This window comes from Anomaloglossus baeobatrachus, chromosome 10, assembly GCF_048569485.1.
Source record: "Anomaloglossus baeobatrachus isolate aAnoBae1 chromosome 10, aAnoBae1.hap1, whole genome shotgun sequence".
NCBI lineage: Eukaryota > Metazoa > Chordata > Amphibia > Anura > Aromobatidae > Anomaloglossus > Anomaloglossus baeobatrachus.
The window spans coordinates 17,757,488-17,782,896 of NC_134362.1; the positions used below are offsets into that span (position 1 = coordinate 17,757,488).

General features: G+C 49.2%; 1 protein-coding gene across 1 annotated transcript in view; it reads left to right on the forward strand.

Moving 5' to 3' along the window:
- Positions 1 to 25,409, forward strand: part of LOC142254973 (catalase-like) — a 47,457-nt gene that overhangs the window by 2,515 nt on the left and 19,533 nt on the right. Inside the window, exons 2-8 of the mRNA XM_075326380.1 lie at positions 5,975 to 6,143; positions 16,754 to 16,864; positions 17,496 to 17,626; positions 19,666 to 19,770; positions 22,539 to 22,664; positions 22,735 to 22,926; positions 23,133 to 23,285. Coding sequence (XP_075182495.1) covers positions 5,975 to 6,143; positions 16,754 to 16,864; positions 17,496 to 17,626; positions 19,666 to 19,770; positions 22,539 to 22,664; positions 22,735 to 22,926; positions 23,133 to 23,285 — 987 coding nt within the window. The remainder of the gene's footprint in view (positions 1 to 5,974; positions 6,144 to 16,753; positions 16,865 to 17,495; positions 17,627 to 19,665; positions 19,771 to 22,538; positions 22,665 to 22,734; positions 22,927 to 23,132; positions 23,286 to 25,409) is intronic.

Sequence of the window (25,409 nt, forward strand, 5' to 3'; positions counted from 1 at the left end):
AGGTGTTGGAGGTCCCATGTTCCCTCATTGTAATCCACTGCTGGTGGAGACCTGCGAGGTTCTCCAGGTGTTGGAGGTCCCATGTACCCTGATTGTAATCCACTGCTGGTGGAGACCTGCGAGGTTCTCCAGGTGTTGGAAGTCCCATGTACCCTCATTGTAATCCACTGCTGGTGGATACTGCCAAGGTTCTCCACGTGTTGGAGGTCCCATGTGCCCTCATTGTAATCGACTGCTGTTGGAGACCTCCGAGGATCTCCAGGTGTTGGAGTTCCCATATATCCTCATTGTAATCCACTGCTGGTGAAGACCTCCGAGGATCTCCAGGTGTTAGAGGTCTCATGTGCCCTCATTGTAATCCACTGCTGGTGGAGACCTCCAAGGTTCTACAGGTGTTGGATGTCCCATGTGCCCTCAGTGTAAACCACTGCTGGTGGAGACCTTCGAGGTTCTCCAGGTGTTGGAGGTCCCATGTGCCCTCATTATAATCCACTGCTGGTGGAGACCACTGACATTCTCCAGGTGTTGGAGGGTATATGTGCCCTCATGTAATCCACTGCTGGCGGAGACCTTCAAGGTTCTCCAGGTGTTGGAGGTCCCATGTGCTCTCATTGTAATCCATTACTGGTGGAGACCGCTGACGTTCTCCAGGTGTTGGAGAGTCTATGTGCCCTCATGTAATCCACTGCTGGTGGAGACCGTCATAGTTCTCCAGGTGTTGGAGGTCCCATGTGCTCTCATTGTTTGTAATCCATTGCTGGTGGAGACCGCTGACATTCTCCAGGTGTTGGAGGGTCTATGTGCCCTCATGTAATCCACTGCTGGCGGAGACCTTCAAGGTTCTCCAGGTGTTGGAGGTCCCATGTGCCCTCATTATAATCCACTGCTGGTGGAGACCACTGACATTCTCCAGGTGTTGGAGGGTATATGTGCCCTCATGTAATCCACTGCTGGCGGAGACCTTCAAGGTTCTCCAGGTGTTGGAGGTCCCATGTGCTCTCATTGTAATTCATGCCGACAAATATTGTCTCCTTTGTTTAGATGGGACAATGGGAATGGCTGACAAATATCTATTACACGTAAAAGTGGTTAATTCTTCCCATTACCATACACATTCTATTGTTGTCCCAAAAATGTAGGCACCCAACAACATCAATGTCATGTGCACCCGATGTGTGTTCTTTACTGCATAGACCTAGATCTGCCCCCATGATGGGGCAATGAATAATTCCCTGTGTAAACAGAACATGCTGCATACTGACTGACATGTAATTAAAGGGCAATGACATCCCTCGGCATCCGTCTTATACACATGATGTCATGCTCAAATAATATTTTCTTATTTTTATCTTTGTGTTTGGAGACATCTAATTACTACTAGTGCTACACATCTGAGGACTGCTATCTGCGGCATGGCATTCCTTACAGCTGATGACCTGCCCTATTTACCCTCATTATTACCGAAATCACAATATTTGCTTGATTTAAGATAACGTGACTTTATATATGCTGGCTGTTGATGGGAAAATTTGGTTGTGATCAATATTCAAGGTGCCAATGGCAAAAGGAACATACATTAAAAAAATACATTATGTGCCCCCTCCAGGAGCTTTCCTGATCCTGACCTCCCATTCTACATCCATAGCATTAATATGAAGTTGCCCCCTCTCCCACTCTTCTGGGAAGGATTTGTATAAGATTTTGGAGCTGTCTGTGGAAATTTTTGCCCAATTACAATTACCGATTAAGATTTCCCATCACTGGAACTTGAGAGGTTGAGGCCAACCCCTGATAACAGCCCGGAGCATCATCCTCCTCCACCATCTGTACAGCGGGCACAATATAATCGAAGGATAATGTCCTCCATTTCCAAAACCCAGAGTCCTCCATCAGACACATATGGAGAAGTGCGATCCATCACTGCACAGAACACGTCTCCTCCAGAGTCCAGTGGTGGCGGGTTTACACTGCTCCATCTGATGTGCAGCATTGTGCTTGGTGATGTACAGCTCGGCATTGTGCTTGGTGATGTACGGCTCGGCATTGTGCTTGATGATGTACGGCTCGGCATTGTGCTTGGTAATGTACGGCTCAGCATTGTGCTTGGTGATGTACGGCTCGGCATTGTGCTTGGTGATGTATAGCTCGGCATTGTGCTTGGTGATGTACGGCTCAGCATTGTGCTTGGTGATGTACGGCTCGGCATTGTGCTTGGTGATGTATGGCTCGGCATTGTGCTTGGTGATGTACGGCTCGGCATTGTGCTTGGTGATGTACGGCTCGGCATTGTGCTTGGTAATGTACGGCTCGGCATTGTGCTTGGTAATGTACGGCTCAGCATTGTGCTTGGTAATGTACGGCTCAGCATTGTGCTTGGTGATGTATGGCTCAGCATTGTGCTTGGTGATGTATGGCTCGGCATTGTGCTTGGTGATGTACGGCTCGGCATTGTGCTTGGTGATGTACGGCTCAGCATTGTGCTTGGTGATGTACGGCTCGGCATTGTGCTTGGTGATGTATGGCTCGGCATTGTGCTTGGTGATGTATGGCTCGGCATTGTGTTTGTTGATGTACGGCTCAGCATTGTGCTTGGTGATGTATGGCTAGGCATTGTGTTTGTTGATGTATGGCTCAGCATTGTGCTTGGTGATGTACGGCTCGGCATTGTGCTTGGTGATGTACGGCTCAGCATTGTGCTTGGTGATGTACGGCTCGGCATTGTGCTTGGTGATGTATGGCTCGGCATTGTGCTTGGTGATGTACGGCTCGGCATTGTGCTTGGTGATGTACGGCTCAGCATTGTGCTTGGTGATGTACGGCTCGGCATTGTGCTTGGTGATGTACGGCTCGGCATTGTGCTTGGTGATGTACGGCTCAGCATTGTGCTTGGTGATGTACGGCTCAGCATTGTGCTTGGTGATGTACGGCTCGGCATTGTGCTTGGTGATGTATGGCTCGGCATTGTGATTGGTGATATATGGCTCGGCATTGTGCTTGGTGATGTATGGATATATCTGTTCGGCCATGAAGCCCCCAGTGGTCGCAGTGTTTGTGCTGCTGTTACCAGAGGAGGTCTGGACTCTGCAGTTATGGGGGGCAGCAGAGCCATTGTTATGTACAGTTGTAGGGAGAATTTTGTTTGTTTCTAAAGTTACATTTTGGCCACAATAATAGGGAGTAGTCCTCCAACCCTGCCAATAATTAGGAGGATTTTCAGCACTTTGCAATCTTGGTTGGCATTTACGACCTCGCCCACGATTCCTAGAAATGCCTCCGAGCGGGGAAATGTTGTGATGCAGCCGAGAAACATTTCTCTGAGATTAATTTATAAACCATTGTTTTATATGGACGGTCTCGGAGCACAGGCGCGTCCGCATGGCGGGAGGTGTATACAGCCTCATCACTGTATAATGGCAGTGCGGCACGTTATTACACACTTTGTGCTTAAATTCTTCATGATCTTTATGTATTCATTGCACAATTAGGCTTAATCTCCATAAAAAGGACACGAGGACAAAGACGAAGCGTGCGGCGACATCGCGGCAATTATTCCTTATGATCTCACCATCGCAATAGCGCCATCAAGAGGCAAGGGTCGGCATCTGGCCTTTGCCTATCAGCCCCTCCACTAATCACAGTATTAAAGGGAGGCTTTCATCAGAAACTGTATTTTTGCTTCAAGCAGGTTTTTCTGCTAACATTTTTTTATTTATTGGCAATGGTGTGTTTTGTTTTTTTTTGTTTTTTTTTTACATACCACAATATTTATTAAAGAAAAAAAAATGGAAGTCTTGTAAATCTCAGAGGCCTCTGGGGTTGTTTTAGACTTGAAAATTCACATGAACATTAGCATCTAATGAGCTTGCGTAAATGTCATTGTGAATAGAGGTGGAGGCGGTGAGCTGTGACATTTATTGTGACTGAAGGATCTTCAGGTATCAGCTATATATATATATATATATATATATATATATATATATAAATATATATAAATAAAGTATAGCTTGTCATTGTACAGGCGGAAAAGGAGGAGGTGAGCTGTGATATTTCCTATTGTGAATGATGGGTCCTGTGTTATCTCCTGTATATAGAGGTGTTATCAGTCATTGTACAGGAGGAAGAGGTGAGCTGTGACATCACCTATTGCAAATTATGAATCCTGTGTTATCTACTGTATAGAGAGGTGTTATCAGTTATTGTACAGGAGGAAGAGGTGAGCTGTGACATCACCTATTGAAAATTATGAATCCTGTGTTATCTACTGTATAGAGAGGTGTTATCAGTCATTGTATAGGAGGAGGAGGTGAGCTGTGACATCACCTATTGTGAATGGTGGATCCTGTGTTATCTAGTGTATATAGAGGTGTTATCAGTCATTGTATTGGAGGAGGAGGTGAGCTGTGACATCACCTATTGTGAATAGTGGATCCTATGTTATCTACTGTATATAGAGGTGTCATCAGTTATTGTACAAGATGAGGAAAAAATGAGCTGTGACATTAATTGTGATTTAGGGATTTTGAATTATGAGCAGCCATATAGAGAGATATTATCTTTAATGGCACAGGAGTAGGAGGTGAGCTGTGACATCACCTATTATCAATGGTGGATCCTGTGTTATCTACTGTATATAGAGGTGTTATCAGTTATTGTACAGGAGGAGAAGGTGAGCTGTGACATCACCTATTGTGAATGGTGGATCCTGTGTTATCTACTGTATATAGAGGTGTTATCAATCATTGTACAGGAGGAGGAGGTGATCTGTGACATCACCTATTTTGAATGGTAGATCCTGTGTTATCTACTGTATATAGAGGTGTTATCAGTCATTGAACAGGAGGAGGAGGTGAGCTGTGACATCACCTATTGTGAATGGTGGATCCTGTGTTATCTACTTTATATAGAGGTGTTATCAGTCATTGTACAAGAGGAGGAGGTGAGCTGTGACATCACCTATTGTGAATGGTGGATCCTGTGTTATCTACTGTATGTAGAGGTGCTATCAGTCATCGTACAGGAGGAGGTGAGCTGTGACATCATCTATTGTGAATGATGTCTCCTCTGTTATATACTATATATAGAGGAGTTATCGGTAACTGTATAGGTGGAGGAGGTGTGCTGTGATATCATCTATTATGAATGGTGGATCCTATTGCTATCTACTGTATATAGAGGTGTTGTGAGTCATTGTGCAGGAGGAGGTGGGCTGTGACATTTATCGTCATATAGGGATCTTGCATTGTGAGCCTTTCATTGCACAGGAGGAAGAGGAGGTGAGGTGAGCTGTGTTAGCACCCATTGTGACAAATTGTGGATTTTCTGATCTACTGTATAAAGAGCCTGTGCATATCATTGTAATTTTGCCTGTGTTGATAGTGAGAATGCTGAAAATTCTTCCTGAAAGCACAGAAGGTATAGGTCTAAAATAGCCCCAGTGGGTGGCCAGTGTGCTGATTGCAAAATACTTTGTTTTGTTTCTTTAAATCAAGATTGCGATAAGTACATTTTTGATGATGATACTTTCCTTTAAGACTTTAGACCTAACAAAGGCTAAGACGGCGTAACTTAGGTGATGCATGAGATATTGTATTCTAAAAAACAAATGTTGTGTCTGTCTGCAAGCACAAAGGAAACAACATAAAGACACGCTGCTTCCTGAAGAGCGCGTCCGTCCCTGAACCTCTCGCATTCTTCTGATGGGTCTGGTTGTTAAAAATTCTATTTATTTTAGTAGCAAACACCCAGCGATGATTGTCTCTTCTGGTTGCGACACTGACATTCATTCGCCCTAAAGAGGATTTTCAGATTGTGACATTGATGGTCTCTCCTTAGTGTGGTCCGAGGGGGTCGTCCAAGCTCTTGGTAGACCCTCATCGATCATAAGAGCGGCCCCCAAATCATATTCCACCACGTGTTGCGACATTCATAGCGAAACCCATATGGATATTTTCTTAAATATATTCTCTCTCCATAGCCTGAGCTGATGACAACAGCCGCTGGGAATCCCATTGGAAACAAGACCACCTCACTGACCGCCGGCCCCCGAGGGCCACTCCTCCTCCAGGATGCAACCTTTATTGAAGAAATGTCTCACTTTGTCAGGGAGCGTATTCCCGAGAGGGTGGTGCACGCTCGAGGAGCCGGTAAGAAAGTTTATATAGCGCTGTTAATTCCACAGCGCTTTACATACATTGGCAACGCTGTCCCCATTGGGGCTCACAATCTAGAGTCCCTATCTGTATGTCTTTGGAGTGTGGGAGGAAACCGGAGAACCCGGAGGAAACCCACGCGAACACGGGGAGAACATACAATCTCCTTGCAGATGGTGTCTTTGGTGGGATTTGAACCCAGGACCCCAGCGCTGCAAGACTGCAATGCTAGCCACTGAGCCACCACAAGACTGCAGTGCTAACCACTGAGCCACCACAAGACCGCAGTGCTAACCACTGAGCCACCACAAGACTGCAGTGCTAACCACTGAGCCACCACAAGACTGCAGTGTTAACCACTGAGCCACAACATGACTGCAGTGCTAACCACTGAGCCACCACATGACTGAAGTGCTAACCACTGAGCCACCACAATACTGCAGTGCTAACCACTGAGCCACCACAAGACTGCAGTGCTAACCACTGAGCCACCACAAGAGTGCAATGCTAACCACTGAGCCACCACAAGACTGCAATGCTAACCACTGAGCCACCGTGCCACCCATGTTGGTGTAATAATAAAACATTGAAAATTTAGATTCATTTATGACTTTTTTTGTACCATTTATACATATTTGTATCTTCCCTGCTATGTACAGATGGTCGGATGATAATTAATTCAGACTATTTTGGAGAAAGAAAGGATTGGGCATGTGAATGTCGGCATGTCTGATCCTTTTGTATCTAGGGCAGGTGAGCCGCTGCTAGAGATGTCTGACAGTGGCATAAGCCCCACTCCCTATTCAGAACACATGCCCACTTGTCCAATATATATAAGCATTTACAGAGGGTGAAATAAGTATTGAACACTTTACCAATTGTCTAAGTATATATATTTCTAGAGCTGCTATTGACATTAATTTCTCACCAGATGTTGGTAACAACTGATCCAGTCCACACAGGTAAAGACATCAAACCATAGCTGTCCTTACATTTAGTGATGTGTAATAATGACTTTCAACTAACATCCACACTAATTCGAACCTCCCACTCCCGGATCCAAGACTTCTTCCGAGCTGCACCAACCCTCTGGAACGCTCTACCCCAAGAAGTTAGGACAAATCACAACTTACTCAGCTTCAGACGCACCCTAAAGACGCATCTTTTTAGGGCGGCCTATCACACTCCCTAATCAGATTCGATTCACATAGTCCCTCTACAACCTCTCACAACATAGCTCCACATCAAACTCCATGGCACCCAAAGGCATCTCAAGGCTCGGGCCCACTGGTCCAGGAAACCATTATCCAGCCTCATTTCCGTGAGATGGTTGGATTGTCATTGTAAATAAGCACTTGAACCTTGCCTCTCCCCCCATCTCATTGTAGATTGTAAGCTCTCACGAGCAGGGTCGTATTTTTTTTTTTTCCCTCTAAATATTGTATTTCTATAACTGTTACTTGTTTGTATATGATCCTCCTGAATTGTAAAGCGCTACGGAATATGTTGGCGCTATAGAAATAAAGATTATTATTATTATTATAATGAGAAGTGACACAGGGAAAAAGTATTGAACACATGAAGAAAGAGAAGTTCAAAAAGCCCTGGAAAGTCCTGACACCAGCTGAAATCTATCAGTTATTAGAAAGCAGACTGTCACGATTCCTCTGTGCAGAGCATCTTGCCTTATGCTCTGCTGCACTTTCCTGTGTTACTAGCTAGCAGTTTGTTTGACAGCGCAGGATTCCATGCTGGTGCTGATTACTCAGGTGTTCCACCTTCCCGGTAATTGCTCAGGCTTCTTTACTGAGCATGCTCGCCCAGGACCTTGCCAGTTATATTTTCTGGTTCTGCAGTTGTGCTGTTGGCCTGTGTCTCTGATAGTGTTCTAATCTTTGCTCTCTGACCCCAGAATGTTATTTGACTCCTCTCTGCCTGTTCCTTCCGTGACCTCCTGCCTTTTTGACCTTGGACCATTACTTGACCACGTCTCTGTTTCTCCCCTGAATCTATTACATGCTCTCCTGGATTTCTGACCCTCGGATATTGACTTGACTACGCCCGTTTTCTCCTTGAGCTTATAATCGTCATCCCGTTACCAGACCCTGGCGTTCTTGACTACTCCTCTGTCCATACTTCCCGTAAGTAGTGGCTAGCATCACACAATCCTGACACTTAGAGAAAAATATCAGCTGGTCCAAATGATGGCTGATATAAAGGGGTCTTTTTACGCAAGAAACATCTCACGATGGGTAAAGCCGGGGAGCTGGCTCAAGACCTTCATAACCTTATTGTTGCAAAACATACTGATGGCATTGGTAACAGAAGAATGATCACTGTTGAGCACTGAGCACTGTTGGGGCCATAATCCAGAAGGAGACAGAACATCATTTCACCATAAACCGAGCACAACCAGGTGCTCCTCACAAAATTTCAGATAGCGGAGTGAAAATAATTATCAGAAGAGTTGTCCAAGAGCCGAGCACCACCTGTGCAGAGCTACAGAAAATGAGCAGGTACAGCTGTTTTTTTTTTTAAAAAAACCTAGAAAGTAATGCACTCCCCCTTTTTGGCTTGTATGCACGCTCCTATATGCACGCTCACCATGCAGATCTCCATTACTGAACAAAAAAGCAGGTTCAAGAGCGTTCACATTTGCTCAACAGCATTTAAGCAATCCTGGGAAATACTGGACAATACAGTATATTCTGATCAGATGAGACCAAAATTTAACTCTTTGGATGTCATAATACACACAAGGTTTGGAGGTCAAAAGGCAAATCACCTCAAAAAACACCAAAAGTGAAGTGTGAAGGTGGGAACATCATGGTGTAGGGGTCTTTTTAATCATACTGCACTGGCAAATGTCATATCATTGAAAGGAGGCTGAACCACTGTACTGAGACATTCTTGATAAAAATCTGCTGCCATCTACCAGGATGATGAAGATGAAACGAGGGTGGACATTTCAGCAAAACAATGATTCCAAACACACGGCCAAGGAGACTCTCAGAGAAAATAAATCTGCTAGAATGGCCGAGCCGATCACTAGAGCTGGATCCCATAAAAAATGTATTGAAGGAACTAAAGGCCGCGTCACACGCAGCGACGTATATAACAATATATCGCTGCGGTCACGGATTCCGTGACGCACATCCGGCATTGTTAGCGACGTCGTTGCATGTGACACAACGAGCGACCGTTAACGGTGGAAAATACTCACCTTATCGTCCATCGTTGACACGTCGTTCCTTTTTGAAAAATCGTAGATTGTTGAGGATGCAGATGTTCATCGTTCCTGCGGCAGCACACATCGCTACGTGTGACACCTCGGGACCGATGAACTGCAGCTTGCCGCCGACAATACAGAAGGAAGGAGGTGGGCGGGATGTTACATTCCACTCATCTCCGCCCCTCCGCTTCTATTGGGCGGCCGCTTAGTGACGCCGCTGTGACGCCGAACGAACCGCCCCCTTAGAAAGGAGGTGGTTTGCCGTCCAGAGCGACGTCGCTAGGAAGGTATGTGTGACGGCTCCAAACGATTTTGTGCACCACGGGCAGCGATTTTGTGTCGCCCTGGACAAGCCAGGGGCCACAGAGCACAACACCTACACACCCCACACTCCCTGCAGGCACATCAAGGTCAGACACAAAACCCTTGTTGCCTTCCTCCAGGGGCTGATGTCCACATCAGGGGGTGGAGCCAGGCGGTTGGTCTCCACCCACCGAGGAGTTCACAGTCCTGGAGGCGGGAAAACCAGGCAGATAGAGTTTGGAGAGGAAAGAGAGCAGTTGAGTAGTGAAAGTGGAAAGAGTAAAGTGACAGCTAAAGAGCCTGAAGTTGGTCCGGGTGTGTGGCCCGGACGGAGCAGCAAGGTTGGCAGACGGTGGTGACCGTCTGCAGGAGTGGCCTATCGGAGTTTGACGTAAGGACCGTGGACGGGCGGTGGCCCGGCAGTACCGGACCGGTACACAAGGAGAAGCCAGCACCATTGGCAGGGGCTTTTCGGACCCCGGCAAGGCTAGGAGTCGCCGTGAAGTTGCCGAATCCGTTAGTGAAGGGGACCTCCGGGTTTCCAAACAGTCAAGTCCCGACAGAAGGCAACCGTCCAACTGTGAAGGGGAGACACCGCCACCGCCAAGGGCAACCGTTTCCCAGGGCCAGCGCCTGCGGGCAAAAGGGGCTCCTCCGGCCCACATCCAGGTCAGGGAGTGGGTTACCGGTGGGAACCCATCGGAATCAACATAGAACATAGGTGCAGGGAGAGACAGTCACCGCTAACCTGCAGGGAACAACAACACCGCAGCTGTCCGAGGGACCCGTCCATCCAGCCGCTTGTTTTACTGTGAACTGTGTCCTCATCATTGGGCTGAGTGAGTACCTCCGTGCTGTGCGGCACAGCGCTGCCCCTGCGACCCTGCACCTCAGCAGGCCCCACAACCCGCCTGTCATCCAGCCCTACCCCATCACCGGGCCCCGGGACAACTGTGAAGCCCCACAGGTGTTGTGTCGGTGCATTACCTTCAGGGACTCCACGTAGCTGGATCTGGTCACAGGTAGGAGATCTTCTTCTTGTCGTGACGCCACTCTCAGTATTGCGGCCAGTAGGGACCGCCACTGCAGGTTGAGGGTCGCCTGGGGCTGATGGTGTGTGCAGTTAGTTGGAATAGCCTCCTGAGAGTGAGGCAAGCCCCAGGGCCCGGTGTAGGTGCGTAGTACCACAAGGCGCAGAATAACTCCACACAGGCAGAATGTCTTTCAGGGTTTTTACTCACTTCAGGTGGCAGGGTGAGTAACCCGGGCGTAGCTGGGATGAACCAGGCGGGAACCAGGTGTCCTTCAGGCTGACTTGTGAGGGTGACTACTAACTCGCCTTCCTTAGCCCTTGGTGGTTTGGGGTAACCCCGACTTTTAGTCCCTATGGGGGTCACCCAGGGAAGATGCTGCAGCCTCTCTCCCCTTCGTTTGCCGTGTGCTTGTTGCCTGGGCCAGATCACTCCAGCTTCTTGCCTCCTGTGAGCTATGGGCCCTAACTGTGGCTACGTGGCTGCGGCTTTTTGTGGTGTTGTGGCGTGGGCTTTGAGAGCCCCACACCGGCAGGTTTAGCAAAAGAAAGCTGGATCTATCTCCGCTTCGGGATCTGCCGCCCGTTTGGGCCTGGTACTCTCTAGCAGTCTCCTTACTTCCCACTCCGTGCTCTCTCTTTAGCTGAAGATGGATTTCGGGTAGCCCTCCTAGTTGACCGTTCTCCCCCGTCAGTAGCCACTGCGCGGGCGCTGTTAGACAGCAACAGCCCCACAGGTCTGCTCCTCACTGAGCCCTATGGAGTTCTGCTCTAACTGACTCACTGCCCCTCCTCTCCTGTTCTTGCCTACGCCACCTAGCAACCAGATTCTCTTACCACACCCCTTGAGAGGAGATGGAGGCTTTTGGCCCCCTCCACTATTCCAGTGAAGGTCAAGGCTTTTCCCCCTCCTGGGATCCCCAGGGGTCCTCTCATGGGTACATGTGTGAGACCTGATCACTATGCGCCTGTGTTCCACACCCCGGTCAGCCTTCTGGATTACCTGTGTTGTACTGTCCCCAGCATGGGTGCAGTACTCAGTGGTGCCTGACCAGGTCAGGGGCGCCACATTCCCCCTTAGTTATCACCAGCACGTCCTCGGGCTGCAAGACAACATTTTAAAATGCATAAAACATTAAAACATGTAAAACATTTTTTAAAAGCACCAGGTACCATACATCACCACCCTCCACCCACAAGTCCGTTAACCCACCCAAAACCCTTTCACGTTGGCCGCGGCTTCAGCCACTTCTGGCAGGATGTAGAGGCGGCTTACATGGGCTGGTGGTTTCAGGGTATACCTGGCCTGGTGGATCCGCGCCTTCAGCCTCTTCTGGCAGGATGCAGAGGCGGCCTCCACAGTTGGTGCTGACCAGGTACCCTCTTTGTGGTGGAGAGCCAGGCCCCATAAACAGGCATGCTCTCTGGTCGCAGGTGAGCCAAGGCCCTATATACGGACGGGCTCCTCCTGGTTGCAGACGAGCCAAGCCCCTAAACAGGCTGACTCTGGTGGTGGTGGTGCCCTCTGGTGTAACTATTTACACTGCGAGAGTTTGTGGCTATAGCCAGTTCATAGCCTTAAGGTTTATGGTTTTCTCACAATAGTTTTTGTGGGCACATTACTTGAACTTTAAAACGTTGCAAAACAAACTTTCCAAACTGGTCAAAACTTGCTGTACTTTACTTAACTTAGGCGGATTCCTCTTCACCAGGGCTTGGGCCTGTTGGGCTGCGGCACCTGTTGCTTTCTTGGCCTCTTTCTTCATCTGTTGTTGTCTCATCTGCAGGTTCCTTGTCTCTGCTTTCTCTATCTTCATCTGTTTCCTTTCCTGTATCTGTTTCTCTTTCCTGTAGCATGGGGTGGCTGTAAGGTTTGCTGGTACATAGTGCTACGTCAAGCGCGTACAGTCCTCTTTCGCCTTGATGCATGGTAAACTGTACTGAATCCCCCATCTTTAGGTTTCTGCCAGGGTGTCCTCTAGGCAGATGAGCGCTCACATCTCTTCGGTTGACAAATATCCCTTCCTTCACACCAGGTGCTACAATGAATCCATATCCACTTTTCAAATTGAAATCCTCCACTACTCCTCTGCAAAGGGGTCCTCTGACCTGGGCTTTGGCTCTTCTCAGGGACCGTTTTTCTTGTAGGTCTCTGGCTGTGACTTCTCTCTGCTCTGGAGACTGTGGTGCAGGGGACAGCGTTGTTCTGTTGCGACGCCTTGTCTTGCGGGCTGGGTTCTGCTGGGCTGTTACCTCAATGCCTGCAGGGCCCCAGGTGAGGTTTCTGGGCTGGTCTTCATCAGCAGACGGGGTCAAGTCCTCCTCATCCCAACGGGAATAGGGTAACATCTCCGGCTCTGAGTATTGCTCCACTGCCGGTGGCTCCGGAGTCAGCTCCTCAGTTGCCTGGCCTCCTCTCCCCCTTAGTTCTTCTTGGCACTCCTTTGGTGGCAGTGCTGGGGATGGGCTTTCTTCAGCAGGCCCAGGCGGGGGACTCTTTGGCTTGGTTGCTGCAGGGGTTGCCGGAACCCTCTTGGGGGTGTGCGGAGGGAGCAGATACCGATCCACCATCTCTTGTGGGAACTGGGCCTCCATGTCAGCCTTCAGCCGCCAGTATTCGGGGTCCTCCCCCAGCGTGGGCTTTCCAGCAGGGACCTCTTTGGACTGGGGAGCGGTGTCTGCTCTGGCCTTGCAGGCCGGGGAAAATGGTGATGCAATCTCTTGGCGGGCCGCGCCTGGCATGGTGGCGGCCTGGTCTTGGCGGGCCGCGCCCTGTATGGCGGCGGCCTGGTCTTGGCGGGCCGCGCCCTGTTTGGCGGCGGCCTGGTCTTGGCGGGCCGCGCCCTGTATGGCGGCGGCCTGGATCGGCGTCGCTGTCGCGATGGAATCGGTGCAGGCTGGGCTGGGCGTCGCTGCAGGGACCGGGTCTTGGTGGGCCGAGCAGGGCATCGCTGCGGCGGCCGGGGCTTGGCGGGCCGAGCAGGGCATCGCTGCGGCGGCCGGGGCTTGGCGGGCCGAGCAGGGCATCGCTGCGGCGGCCGGGGCTTGGCGGGCCGAGCAGGGCATCGCTGCGGCGGCCGGGTCTTGGCGGGCCGCACCTGGCGTGGCTGCGGCCTGGCTCAGCGTCGCCGCGCCGGGCGCCTCTTCAGGGACCGCGGGCGTGGCAGCAGGGGTCGGGGCATCCGGGCCGACAGGGGTAATACTGGACTCACCCATCGGTGGCAGCATCGGGGTCTGAGTCGTCGCCGTCCGGTCTGGCACTCGTCGTGCGGTTCCCCTCTCATAGGCCTGAACCGCGGCAGCCATCTCCAGAAGTTCCATGCGTTCTTCCCTGATCTGCTCCACGACCCGGGTCTCCAGTCGGTCGCAGAACTGGGCCAGCTCTCGATACCACCAGGCAGCGGAGCCCGGTTCTGGGTTTCTGCGGTCAGACGCCATTTCTTCTGCGCCGTCTTCTGCACGATTCTCCAGCTGTGGACTCGTCGTTGCCTCTAGTAGCAAGCTGTTCAGTTTCTGCTCTGCCTCTTTCAGCAGCTCCTCTCCCAGCAGCAGGCTTCTGGCTCCCTTTCTGTCCCGACGTCTCTGGACGCTTCCACTCTCATAGCTGGCAAGGTCAGAACTCTGCAGGGGATCTCTGGGTAGCCACACCTCTTCGTGGGCGGTAACTTCTTCCAGCGCGGGCTGCTGTTGTTTTTCAGTGCGCTTTTCATGGTGGCAATATGGCGGCGCTTCCAATTTTTCAAGCGGACCGCCCAGGCACATGGTCACCTGTCTGGACAGGTCTAGTCCTTATCCTGTTCGTGACGCCAGAAGTGAAGCCCCACAGGTGTTGTGTCGGTGCATTACCTTCAGGGACTCCACGTAGCTGGATCTGGTCACAGGTAGGAGATCTTCTTCTTGTCGTGACGCCACTCTCAGTATTGCGGCCAGTAGGGACCGCCACTGCAGGTTGAGGGTCGCCTGGGGCTGATGGTGTGTGCAGTTAGTTGGAATAGCCTCCTGAGAGTGAGGCAAGCCCCAGGGCCCGGTGTAGGTGCGTAGTACCACAAGGCGCAGAATAACTCCACACAGGCAGAATGTCTTTCAGGGTTTTTACTCACTTCAGGTGGCAGGGTGAGTAACCCGGGCGTAGCTGGGATGAACCAGGCGGGAACCAGGTGTCCTTCAGGCTGACTTGTGAGGGTGACTACTAACTCGCCTTCCTTAGCCCTTGGTGGTTTGGGGTAACCCCGACTTTTAGTCCCTATGGGGGTCACCCAGGGAAGATGCTGCAGCCTCTCTCCCCTTCGTTTGCCGTGTGCTTGTTGCCTGGGCCAGATCACTCCAGCTTCTTGCCTCCTGTGAGCTATGGGCCCTAACTGTGGCTACGTGGCTGCGGCTTTTTGTGGTGTTGTGGCGTGGGCTTTGAGAGCCCCACACCGGCAGGTTTAGCAAAAGAAAGCTGGATCTATCTCCGCTTCGGGATCTGCCGCCCGTTTGGGCCTGGTACTCTCTAGCAGTCTCCTTACTTCCCACTCCGTGCTCTCTCTTTAGCTGAAGATGGATTTCGGGTAGCACTCCTAGTTGACCGTTCTCCCCCGTCAGTAGCCACTGCGCGGGCGCTGTTAGACAGCAACAGCCCCACAGGTCTGCTCCTCACTGAGCCCTATGGAGTTCTGCTCTAACTGACTCACTGCCCCTCCTCTCCTGTTCTTGCCTACGCCACCTAGCAACCAGACTCTCTTACCACACCCCTTGAGAGGAGATGGAGGCTTTTGGCCCCCTCCACTATTCCAGTGAAGGTCAAGGCTTTTCCCCCTCCTGGGATCCCCAGGGGTCCTCTCATGGGTACATGTGTGAGACCTGATCACTATGCGCCTGTGTTCCACACCCCGGTCAGCCTTCTGGATTACCTGTGTTGTACTGTCCCCAGCATGGGTGCAGTACTCAGTGGTGCCTGACCAGGTCAGGGGCGCCACACAACCAACCCCCTACCCACGGAGGGGAAAAATAACAACAAAGCTGCTCCCTGTCACCGCTCCCGGGATCCCCGTCCAGAGCAGCGGTGGTGTCCACACAATCACCACAGCCGTGGGTGGCGTCACGGACAATATCCCTAAAACCAAACCACCCCTTTTCACTCACGGGCGAGGAGCGCCGCTCGAGTCCCCGGGATCCAGCCCATCGCTCGAGCCACCGAGCAGCAGCAGCCGCAGAGCAGCGGCGGCCGGACCCGAGCAGTGGGAGAGCGCAGCATCCCCTCCTCCGCCCGCGACAATTTGCCCGTGACACACCAACGACGGGGGCAGGTGCTTTCACCAGCGATATCGCTGCGTGTAACACCCCCTTAAAGCTCAGAGTTCATAGAAAGAATCAAGACCTGCAGAATGTGTAGAGTGTTTGTGCGGAAGAATGGGCAAAAATCCATCTGAGCAATGCAAGCGACTAGTTTCTCCATACAGGACGTGTCTGGAGGCAAAAGCTTTTGTACAAAGTATTAAATACATTTCAGTAAGCGTGTTCAATACTTTTTCTCTGTGTAATTTCTCATTATTACACATAGCTTAATTTATAGACATTTAGTGTTTGATATCTTTGCCTGAGTGGATTAGATGAGTTGTTACCGACATCTGGTCAGAAATTCATGTCAATTACTCCTTTAAAAATATATTTACTTAGAAAATTGGTTGTGTTCAATACTTATATTTTGCCATCATTGGTCAGGTGTAAAATCAGACACAGGTATTATGTAACTGTTATCGGAGCTCCCATAATGCACTGCTCTCTGGAATCCAGTACAATTTTAAATTTAAATTTTGAATGTGAATACAGAAGATGACATCACAACTGTCAGCATGAGAGCAGTTATGCAAATTAGCAAAACATTTTATGGCCTGCTGCAAAGTGTTGCATTTTCCATTAACATTGTCATTTCCATTAATTAATTTTCTCTTTGTTCTACTCCTATTAGACAGATTTTATCTGGCGATGATGAAGACATAAGGACGTGCGGTGATGATAAGCGGAGACCCCTCTTACTATACTGTTTTTGTATTCTAGGAGCGTTCGGATTCTTCGAGGTCACTCATGACATCACCAAGTATTGCAAATCCCAGTTGTTTCAGTATGTTGGGAAGAAGACGTCGGTAGCTGTCCGCTTCTCTACTACCAGTAAGTTGTAAGAGCAGAATTTTGTGCTTCAGAGCTGTTCTTCCTACTGTAATTAGTTGCTTAAAATCTCATACATATTACTGCTGATATGAGATGCAATCGATTTTCAGCTTGGAAAATAGGGATAGACAATATGCTGAATTTACAATAGAAACATACCTACAGGTAGGACAGTCCACTGATAGTCCACATGACGGTCCACATGACAGTCCTCATGACGGTCCACATGACGGTCCACATGACAGTCCACATGACGGTCCACATGACGGTCCACATGACGGTCCACATGACGGTCCACATGACGGTCCTCATGACGGTCCACATGACAGTCCACATGACGGTCCACATGACGGTCCACATGACGGTCCACATGACGGTCCTCATGACGGTCCTCATGACGGTCCACATGACAGTCCACATGACGGTCCACATGACGGTCCACATGACGGTCCACATGACAGTCCACATGACAGTCCACATGACAGTCCACGTGGCTCCTGTTAACTGGGAATGCAAACTCTACCTTCTGAGGTTAATTGTAGGAGCAATGAGACATGATAACTTGTACATAACACATCCCTTGCCCTTGTCTCATGCGTCTTTGACCTGTTGTGAATGATTGTGTCCGCAGCCGGCGAAACGGGGACGTCAGAACTTGTCAGAGATCCTCGCGGATTTGCTGTTAAATTCTATACGCAAGAAGGAAACTGGGATATTGTTGGGAATAACACCCCAATATTCTTCATAAGAGACCCCATCATGGTTAGTATGGCCTCTGCCCTTTTTATATATTGTCATCTCACTCCTTTGTGGACCCTTACTCCTTGAGAGTCACTTTCTTGAATTGGTCTACTGCAGGAAGACCCAACTGGTAGGTATGTGGCCCATTGATGTTTGATGTGCAGCCTCCATGATGGTAAATGCATATGGTGGAGAAGCCTTTTCCGGTATAATGAGTGCTACTCTCTACTGTTCTGTTATGGGGGCACTGATATGTCTCTTATGTGTCTAGCGTATGGGGCAGTGTATAGACTTACTACTTATTTGCCAACATTTCTAAACTATTTTTGAAAGCTTCACCTTCACATGCCTTCAAAATGTATTCCATAAACACCCCGACTTGTGCTTGTTCCTGCCCTTTGAACCTTGGTATCATACCTGAGCATCATGGCAAAACTTTGGGGCCACACTATCTCTAAGTTAGTTTATGCAGCTGCCGGGAGACTTGCCTGGAAGGTCTCTCCTTCTTCTGGGAGTCTTCTGTATATCCCAGGAGAGTTGAGCAGCTCCAGGAAGACTTATCTGGAAGGTCTCTCCTACTTTTGGGAGTCTCCGGTATATTCCAGAAGAGTTGAGCAGCTCCGGGAGACTCATCTGGAAAGTATCTCCTTTTTTTGGGAGTCTCCGGTATATTCCAGGACAGTTGTGCAGCTCCGGGAAAACTTAAATGGAAGATCTCTCCTTCTATTGGGAGTCTCCGGTATATTCCAGAGAGTTGTGCAGCTCTAGGGAGACTTATCTGGAAGGTCTCTACTTCTTTTGGGAGTCTCCAGTATATTCCAGAAGAGTTGAGCAGCTTCGGGGAGACTTATCTGGAAAGTCTCTTCTTTTTTTGGGAGTCTCCGATATATTCCAGGACAGTTATACAGCTCCGAGGAGACTTAAATGGAAGGTCTCTCCTTCTTTTGGGAGTCTCCGATATATTCCAGAAGAGTTGTGCAGCTCCGGGGAGACCTTTCTGGAAGGTCTCTCCTTCTTCTTGGAGTCTCTGGTATATCCCACAAGAGTTGTGCAGCTATAGGGAGATTTATCTGGAAAGTCTCTCCTTCTTCTGGGAATTTCTGGTATATTCCAGGACAAGTTGTGCAGCTCCGGGGAGACTTGACTGGAAGATCTCTCCTTCTTTTGAGAGTCTGCGATATATTCCAGGAGAGTTGTCCAATTCCCAGGAGACTTAATCTAGAAGGTCTCTCCTTCTTCTGGGAGTCTCCGGTATATTCCAGAAGAGTTGTGCAGCTGCAGGGAGACTTGCCTGGAAGGTCTCTCCTTCTGAGAGTCTCCGGAGAGTTGGCCACTATTGTGTATGTGGCTTGAGCAGCTTTTTGATGGAGACTCGAGCAACATTTTTGGCCCGTACGTGCTTTCAAAGTCCTGTTGGTTGCCATTGAAAACTAACAGTAGTTTATCTCCTCCCCACTGTCAGATATGAGACCTAATATCTTAAGTCAAAAGTTGCCTATTTCCATTAAACAGAGGTCGACTAAAAACCACAGGGCCGTTCAGCCTTTCAGTGTGTATATTGGGTGGTCATCTGATATTAGTTTGATCTTGTTGGCAAAAGAAAGGATTGGGCATGTTGAATTTCAGCATGCCTGATCCTTTAGTTTTCAAGTGGAGGTGAGCTGCTAGGCCTGGCAATGGATTGCTCCTAGACGTGCGTGTATCGACATGACCACCATGGTCTATAGGCTACATCATGTTTGACCAAAGACTTTTGTGAGTGGGAATAACATAATGAGATGTGAGATTATCCGGACTCCTGGTTCATCCTTCCATTTCGTCCAATAAATCGGGGTATTATTTGGCATGTAGAGACATCAACCTCAAAGATCATGGCTCATAGTTGATTGTAGGACATCTCGGAGGGGACATTTGAAATCAATGTCTGGATGCTGGTGTGTCCCACACATCTGTAGGAAGAGGACCCACGATATGTCGACTTCTACTTCTACTGGTCATACAGGGGGCTCGTAATGAGGTTTCTTCTGGATTTTCCACCCTCACAAGCTTTTCTCTTGCAGTTTCCATCACTTTCCCATGCTCAGAAGAGACACCCTCAGACGCATCGTAAGGATCCAAACATGCTGTGGGATTTCTTCAGTCTGCGACCTGAAACTCTACACGAGGTACCAGACGTCATATGTTACAGGATTTCAATTTGCAGAACGGATTGTCTGCAGCTGCTCACTGACCTCAACCAATAGTGGGCGCCTGTGGACGAGGTCTCGGTGGTCATTATTAGATGGGCACTGTGGTCATTATTAGATGGGCACTATGGTCATTATTAGATGGGCACTATGGTCATTATTAGATGGGCACTATGGTCATTATTAGATGGGCACTATGGTCATTATTACATGGGCACTATTGTCATTATTAGATGGGCACTATGGTCATTATTACATGGGCACTATTGTCATTATTAGATAGGCACTGTGGTCATTATTAGATGGGCACTATGGTCATTATTAGGTGGGCACTATGGTCATTATTAGATAGGCACTATGGTCATTATTAGATAGGCACTGTGGTCATTATTAGATGGGCACTATGGTCATTATTAGGTGGGCACTATGGTCATTATTAGGTGGGCACTGTGGTCATTATTAGGTGGGCACTATGGTCATTATTAGGTGGGCACTATGGTCATTATTAGGTGGGCACTATGGTCATTATTAGATGGGCACTATGGTCATTATTAGATGGGCACTATGGTCATTATTAGATGGGCACTATGGTCATTATTAGATGGGCACTATGGTCATTATTAGATAGGCACTGTGGTCATTATTAGATATGCACTGTGGTCATTATTAGATGGGCACTGTGGTCATTATTAGATAGGCACTGTGGTCATTATTACATAGGCACTATGGTCATTATTAGATGGGCACTATGGTCATTATTAGATAGGCACTATGGTCATTATTAGGTGGGCACTGTCGTCATTATTAGGTGGGCACTATGGTCATTATTACGTGGGCACTATGGTCATTATTAGGTGGGCACTATGGTCATTATTACATGGGCACTATGGTCATTATTACATGGGCACTGTGGTCATTATTAGATGGGCACTATGGTCATTATTACATGGGCACTATGGTCATTATTACATGGGCACTGTGGTCATTATTAGATGGGCACTATGGTCATTATTAGATGGGCACTATGGTCATTATTAGATGGGCACTATGGTCATTATTAGATGGGCACTATGGTCATTATTAGATGGGCACTATGGTCATTATTAGATAGGCACTATGGTCATTATTAGGTGGGCACTATGGTCATTATTAGATAAGCACTATGGTCATTATTAGATAGGCACTATGGTCATTATTAGATGGGCACTGTGGTCATTATTAGGTGGGCACCATGGTCATTATTAGATGGGCACTATGGTCATTATTAGATAGGCACTATGGTCATTATTAGATAGGCACTATGGTCATTATTAGATGGGCACTATGGTCATTATTAGATGGGCACTATGGTCATTATTAGATAGGCACTATGGTCATTATTAGATGGGCACTATGGTCATTATTAGATGGGCACTATGGTCATTATTAGGTGGGCACTATGGTCATTATTAGATGGGCACTATGGTCATTATTAGATAGGCACTATGGTCATTATTAGGTGGGCACCATGGTCATTATTAGATGGGCACTATGGTCATTATTAGATAAGCACTATGGTCATTATTAGATAGGCACTATGGTCATTATTAGATGGGCACTATGGTCATTATTAGATAGGCACTATGGTCATTATTAGATGGGCACTATGGTCATTATTAGATAGGCACTATGGTCATTATTAGATGGGCACTATGGTCATTATTAGATGGGCACTATGGTCATTATTAGATAGGCACTATGGTCATTATTAGGTGGGCACTATGGTCATTATTAGATGGGCACTATTGTCATTATTAGATAGGCACTATGGTCATTATTAGGTGGGCACTGTGGTCATTATTACATGGGCACTATTGTCATTATTAGGTGGGCACTATGGTCATTATTAGATGGGCACTATGGTCATTATTAGGTGGGCACTATGGTCATTATTACATGGGCACTATTGTCATTATTAGATGGGCACTATGCCTGGTATTACGTGTGTACTATGGCCGTTATTAGATGGGCACTGTGGTCATTATTAGATTGGCACTATGGATGGTATTAGATAGGCACTATGGTTATGATTAAATAGGCAATTGTGGCTCTTAATAGATGGGTACTTTGGATGCTAATAAATGGCACCATGGCTGGTGTTAAGTTGGTACTATTACTGTTATTAGGTGGGCACTGTGGATGGTATTATATGGGCACTATGGCCCTTATTAGGTGGGCACTTTGGTCATTATCAGATGGGCACTGTGGCTGGCATTATATGGATATGATCTGGTTTCATGGGGGCACTTTTGCAGATTTTATCTTGGTACGGTGGCTGGTATTATGTGGGCACTGTCATTAGTGGTATGTGGGCACTATGATAGTATTATGTGGGTACCGTGGCTGGTATTATGTGGGCACTATGTTAGTATTATGTGGGCACTGTAATTAGTGGTATGTGGGCACTATGATAGTATTATGTGGGTACCGTGGCTGGTATTATGTGGGCACTATGATAGTATTATGTGGGTACCGTGGCTGGTATTATGTGGGCACTATGATAGTATTATGTGGGTACCGTGGCTGGTATTATGTGGGCACTATGATAGTATTATGTGGGTACCGTGGCTGGTATTATCCTGGTACCATTGCTGGTGTTATTAATTAGACCGTATACCATATTTTCTGTCCAGTGTCTGGCTTTCCGTTCTGCGTCCTCCGATACCCGGGGATGGCTAGTAATGACCCTCCATCCTCTCTACTCGTAGGTCAGCCACCTTTTTTCGGACAAAGGCATTCCTGATGGATATCGCCACATGGACGGATTTTCCAACCATGCCTTTAAACTGGTGAACGAACAGGGGGAGTCCGTGTTTGCGAAATTCCAGCTCCAGGTGGGTATGTGAGGCAGGTATCGCCCCATCTGCCAAACCCTCCTTACACCAGGTCCTCGTATCCCTCCAGTCTAACCAGGGGCTGAAGAATCTGCCCAGAGAGACCGCCAAGGAGCTGGCCGGAAAAAATCCCGACTACGCCAATAAAGACCTTCAAGACGCCATAAACAATGGCGACTTCCCATCCTGGACATTGTGCATCCAAGTCATGACCCCGGAGCAGGTCAAGAAGATGCCCTTCAATCCTTTCGATATCACGAAGGTAAGAAAAGTAGAGTCATTTTTGCTTGTTCTGTGTATTTTGTGTAATTCTCCCCTTAAAGGGGTTGTTCAGTTTTTGAAAATATTTTATGATATGTATAGTTCATTGTAAAAAACAACCTGTGCCTTTCTCACCCTCCCCGGGTCCATTGCCGCATCTCCACCAATCCCAGGCACAGTTTCTTGTATTACGCTTTTTTATTTCAGGTTTGGTATGAGGATAAGTTCCCGTTGATACCCGTGGGAAAGGTCACATTGAACAGGAATCCGGTCAACTTCTTTGCTGAAGTGGAGCAGATCGCCTTCTCACCGAGTAACATGATACCTGGCATAGAGACCAGTCCTGACAAGATCCTGCAAGTAAGAGATGGCGGACTGTATCTATATATATAATTGCCTTATTCTGTCTGTCTGTCTGTCTGTCTGTCTGTCTATCTGTCTGTCTGTCTGTCATGCTCCGAAATTGTGTCCTTACGGTGACACAAAGCTGATTGGCCGCTGGGCTCGCCATGGCCCCCCCCCCCCCCACACGGATTGGCCTCTCGCCCCGGCTCTCTGCAGGCCCCGCCCCCTCACGCAATGCACGCTCGCTGTGGCCCAACTGACACGGGGCTCCGATTACCAGGTGAGTACACACACATCAGATCACACTCACTCTCACACTCACAACATGCTGGGATATCGCTTGCTTCTACACCGGCTCCGTCAGGATCCCGGCAGCGCCAGACATAACCTTGCGATGCTGGGATCTTAACGGAGGCCGTGAAAGCTGGTAACCATTATACACATCGGGTAACTAAGGTCCCTTAGTTACCCGATGTGTATCATAGTTACCAGTGTACACCGGCTCACACTCACTCTCACACACACCTCACACACACATCACATCGCATCCACACATCAAGGTCCTGCAGCTGCGGAAAATACAGACACATAACAGCACACACACACACACACAAATCAGATCACACTCACACACACACATCACATCGCATCCACATACTCACAACATCCTGGGATATCGCTTGCTTCTCGGCGGCGATACTGTGCTGTGAGCTTCCAGGACCTGACGGAGGATCACATGGCCAGAAGCATGTGATATCCCCGGATGTTGTGAGTATCAGCGCGTATGTGCAATATCGTCAGTGTCTGTGTGTGTGAGTGTATGCGATCGGGTGTGTGTGAGTGTATGCGATCGGGTGTGTGTGAGTGGATGCGATCGGGTGTGTGTGTGAGTGGATGCGATCGGGTGTGTGTGTGAGTGTATGCGATCGGGTGTGTGTGAGTGGATGCGATCGGGTGTGTGTGTGAGTGTATGCGATCGGGTGTGTGTGAGTGTATGCGATCGGGTGTGTGTGAGTGGATGCGATCGGGTGTGTGTGTGAGTGGATGCGATCGGGTGTGTGTGTGAGTGTATGCGATCGGGTGTGTGTGAGTGGATGCGATCGGGTGTGTGTGTGAGTGTATGCGATCGGGTGTGTGTGTGAGTGTATGCGATCGGTTGTGTGTGTGAGTGGATGCGATCGGTTGTGTGTGTGAGTGGATGCGATCGGTTGTGTGGGTGAGTGGATGCGATCGGTTGTGTGGGTGAGTGGATGCGATCGGGTGTGGGTGAGTGTCGGCAGAGGAGCACGGCGTGCTGGAGGAGGCTGGGAGCAGAGAGGCTGATCTTGGGGAAGGCTGGGAGGAGGGGGCTGATGCTGAGGGAGGCTGGAAGGAGAGAGGCTGAGCAAACGTGCTCCATCCGCCATACTGCGCACTCCCCATCGTGCTGCATCCCCCATGCTGCGCACTCCCAAACGTGGTCCATCCGCTGCGCACTCCCAAACGTGCTCCATCCGCCATGCTGCGCACTCCCAAACGTGCTCCATCCGCCATACTGCGCACTCCCCATCGTGCACCATCCGGCATGCTGCGCACTCCTAAGCGGATGGAGCATGATGGGGGGTGCGCAGCATGGCGGATGGAGCACGTTTGGGAGTGCGCAGCATGGCGGATGGAGCACGTTTGGGAGTGCGCAGCATGACGGATGGAGCACGTTTGGGAGTGCGCAGCATGACGGATGGAGCATGTTTGGGAGTGCGCAGCATGCCGGATGGTGCACGATGGGGAGTGCGCAGTATGGCGGATGGAGCATGTTTGGGAGTGCGCAGCATGGGGGATGGAGCACGTTTGGGAGTGCGCAGCATGACGGATGGAGCATGTTTGGGAGTGCGCAGCATGCCGGATGGTGCACGATGGGGAGTGCGCAGCATGGCGGATGGAGCACGTTTGGGAGTGCGCAGCATGGCGGATGGAGCACGTTTGGAAGTGCGCAGCATGGCGGATGGAGCACGTTTGGGAGTGCGCAGCATGGCGGATGGAGCACGTTTGGGAGTGCGCAGCATGGCGGATGGAGCACGTTTGGGAGTGCGCAGCATGGCGGATGGAGCACGTTTGGAAGTGCGCAGCATGGCGGATGGAGCACGTTTGGGAGTGCGCAGC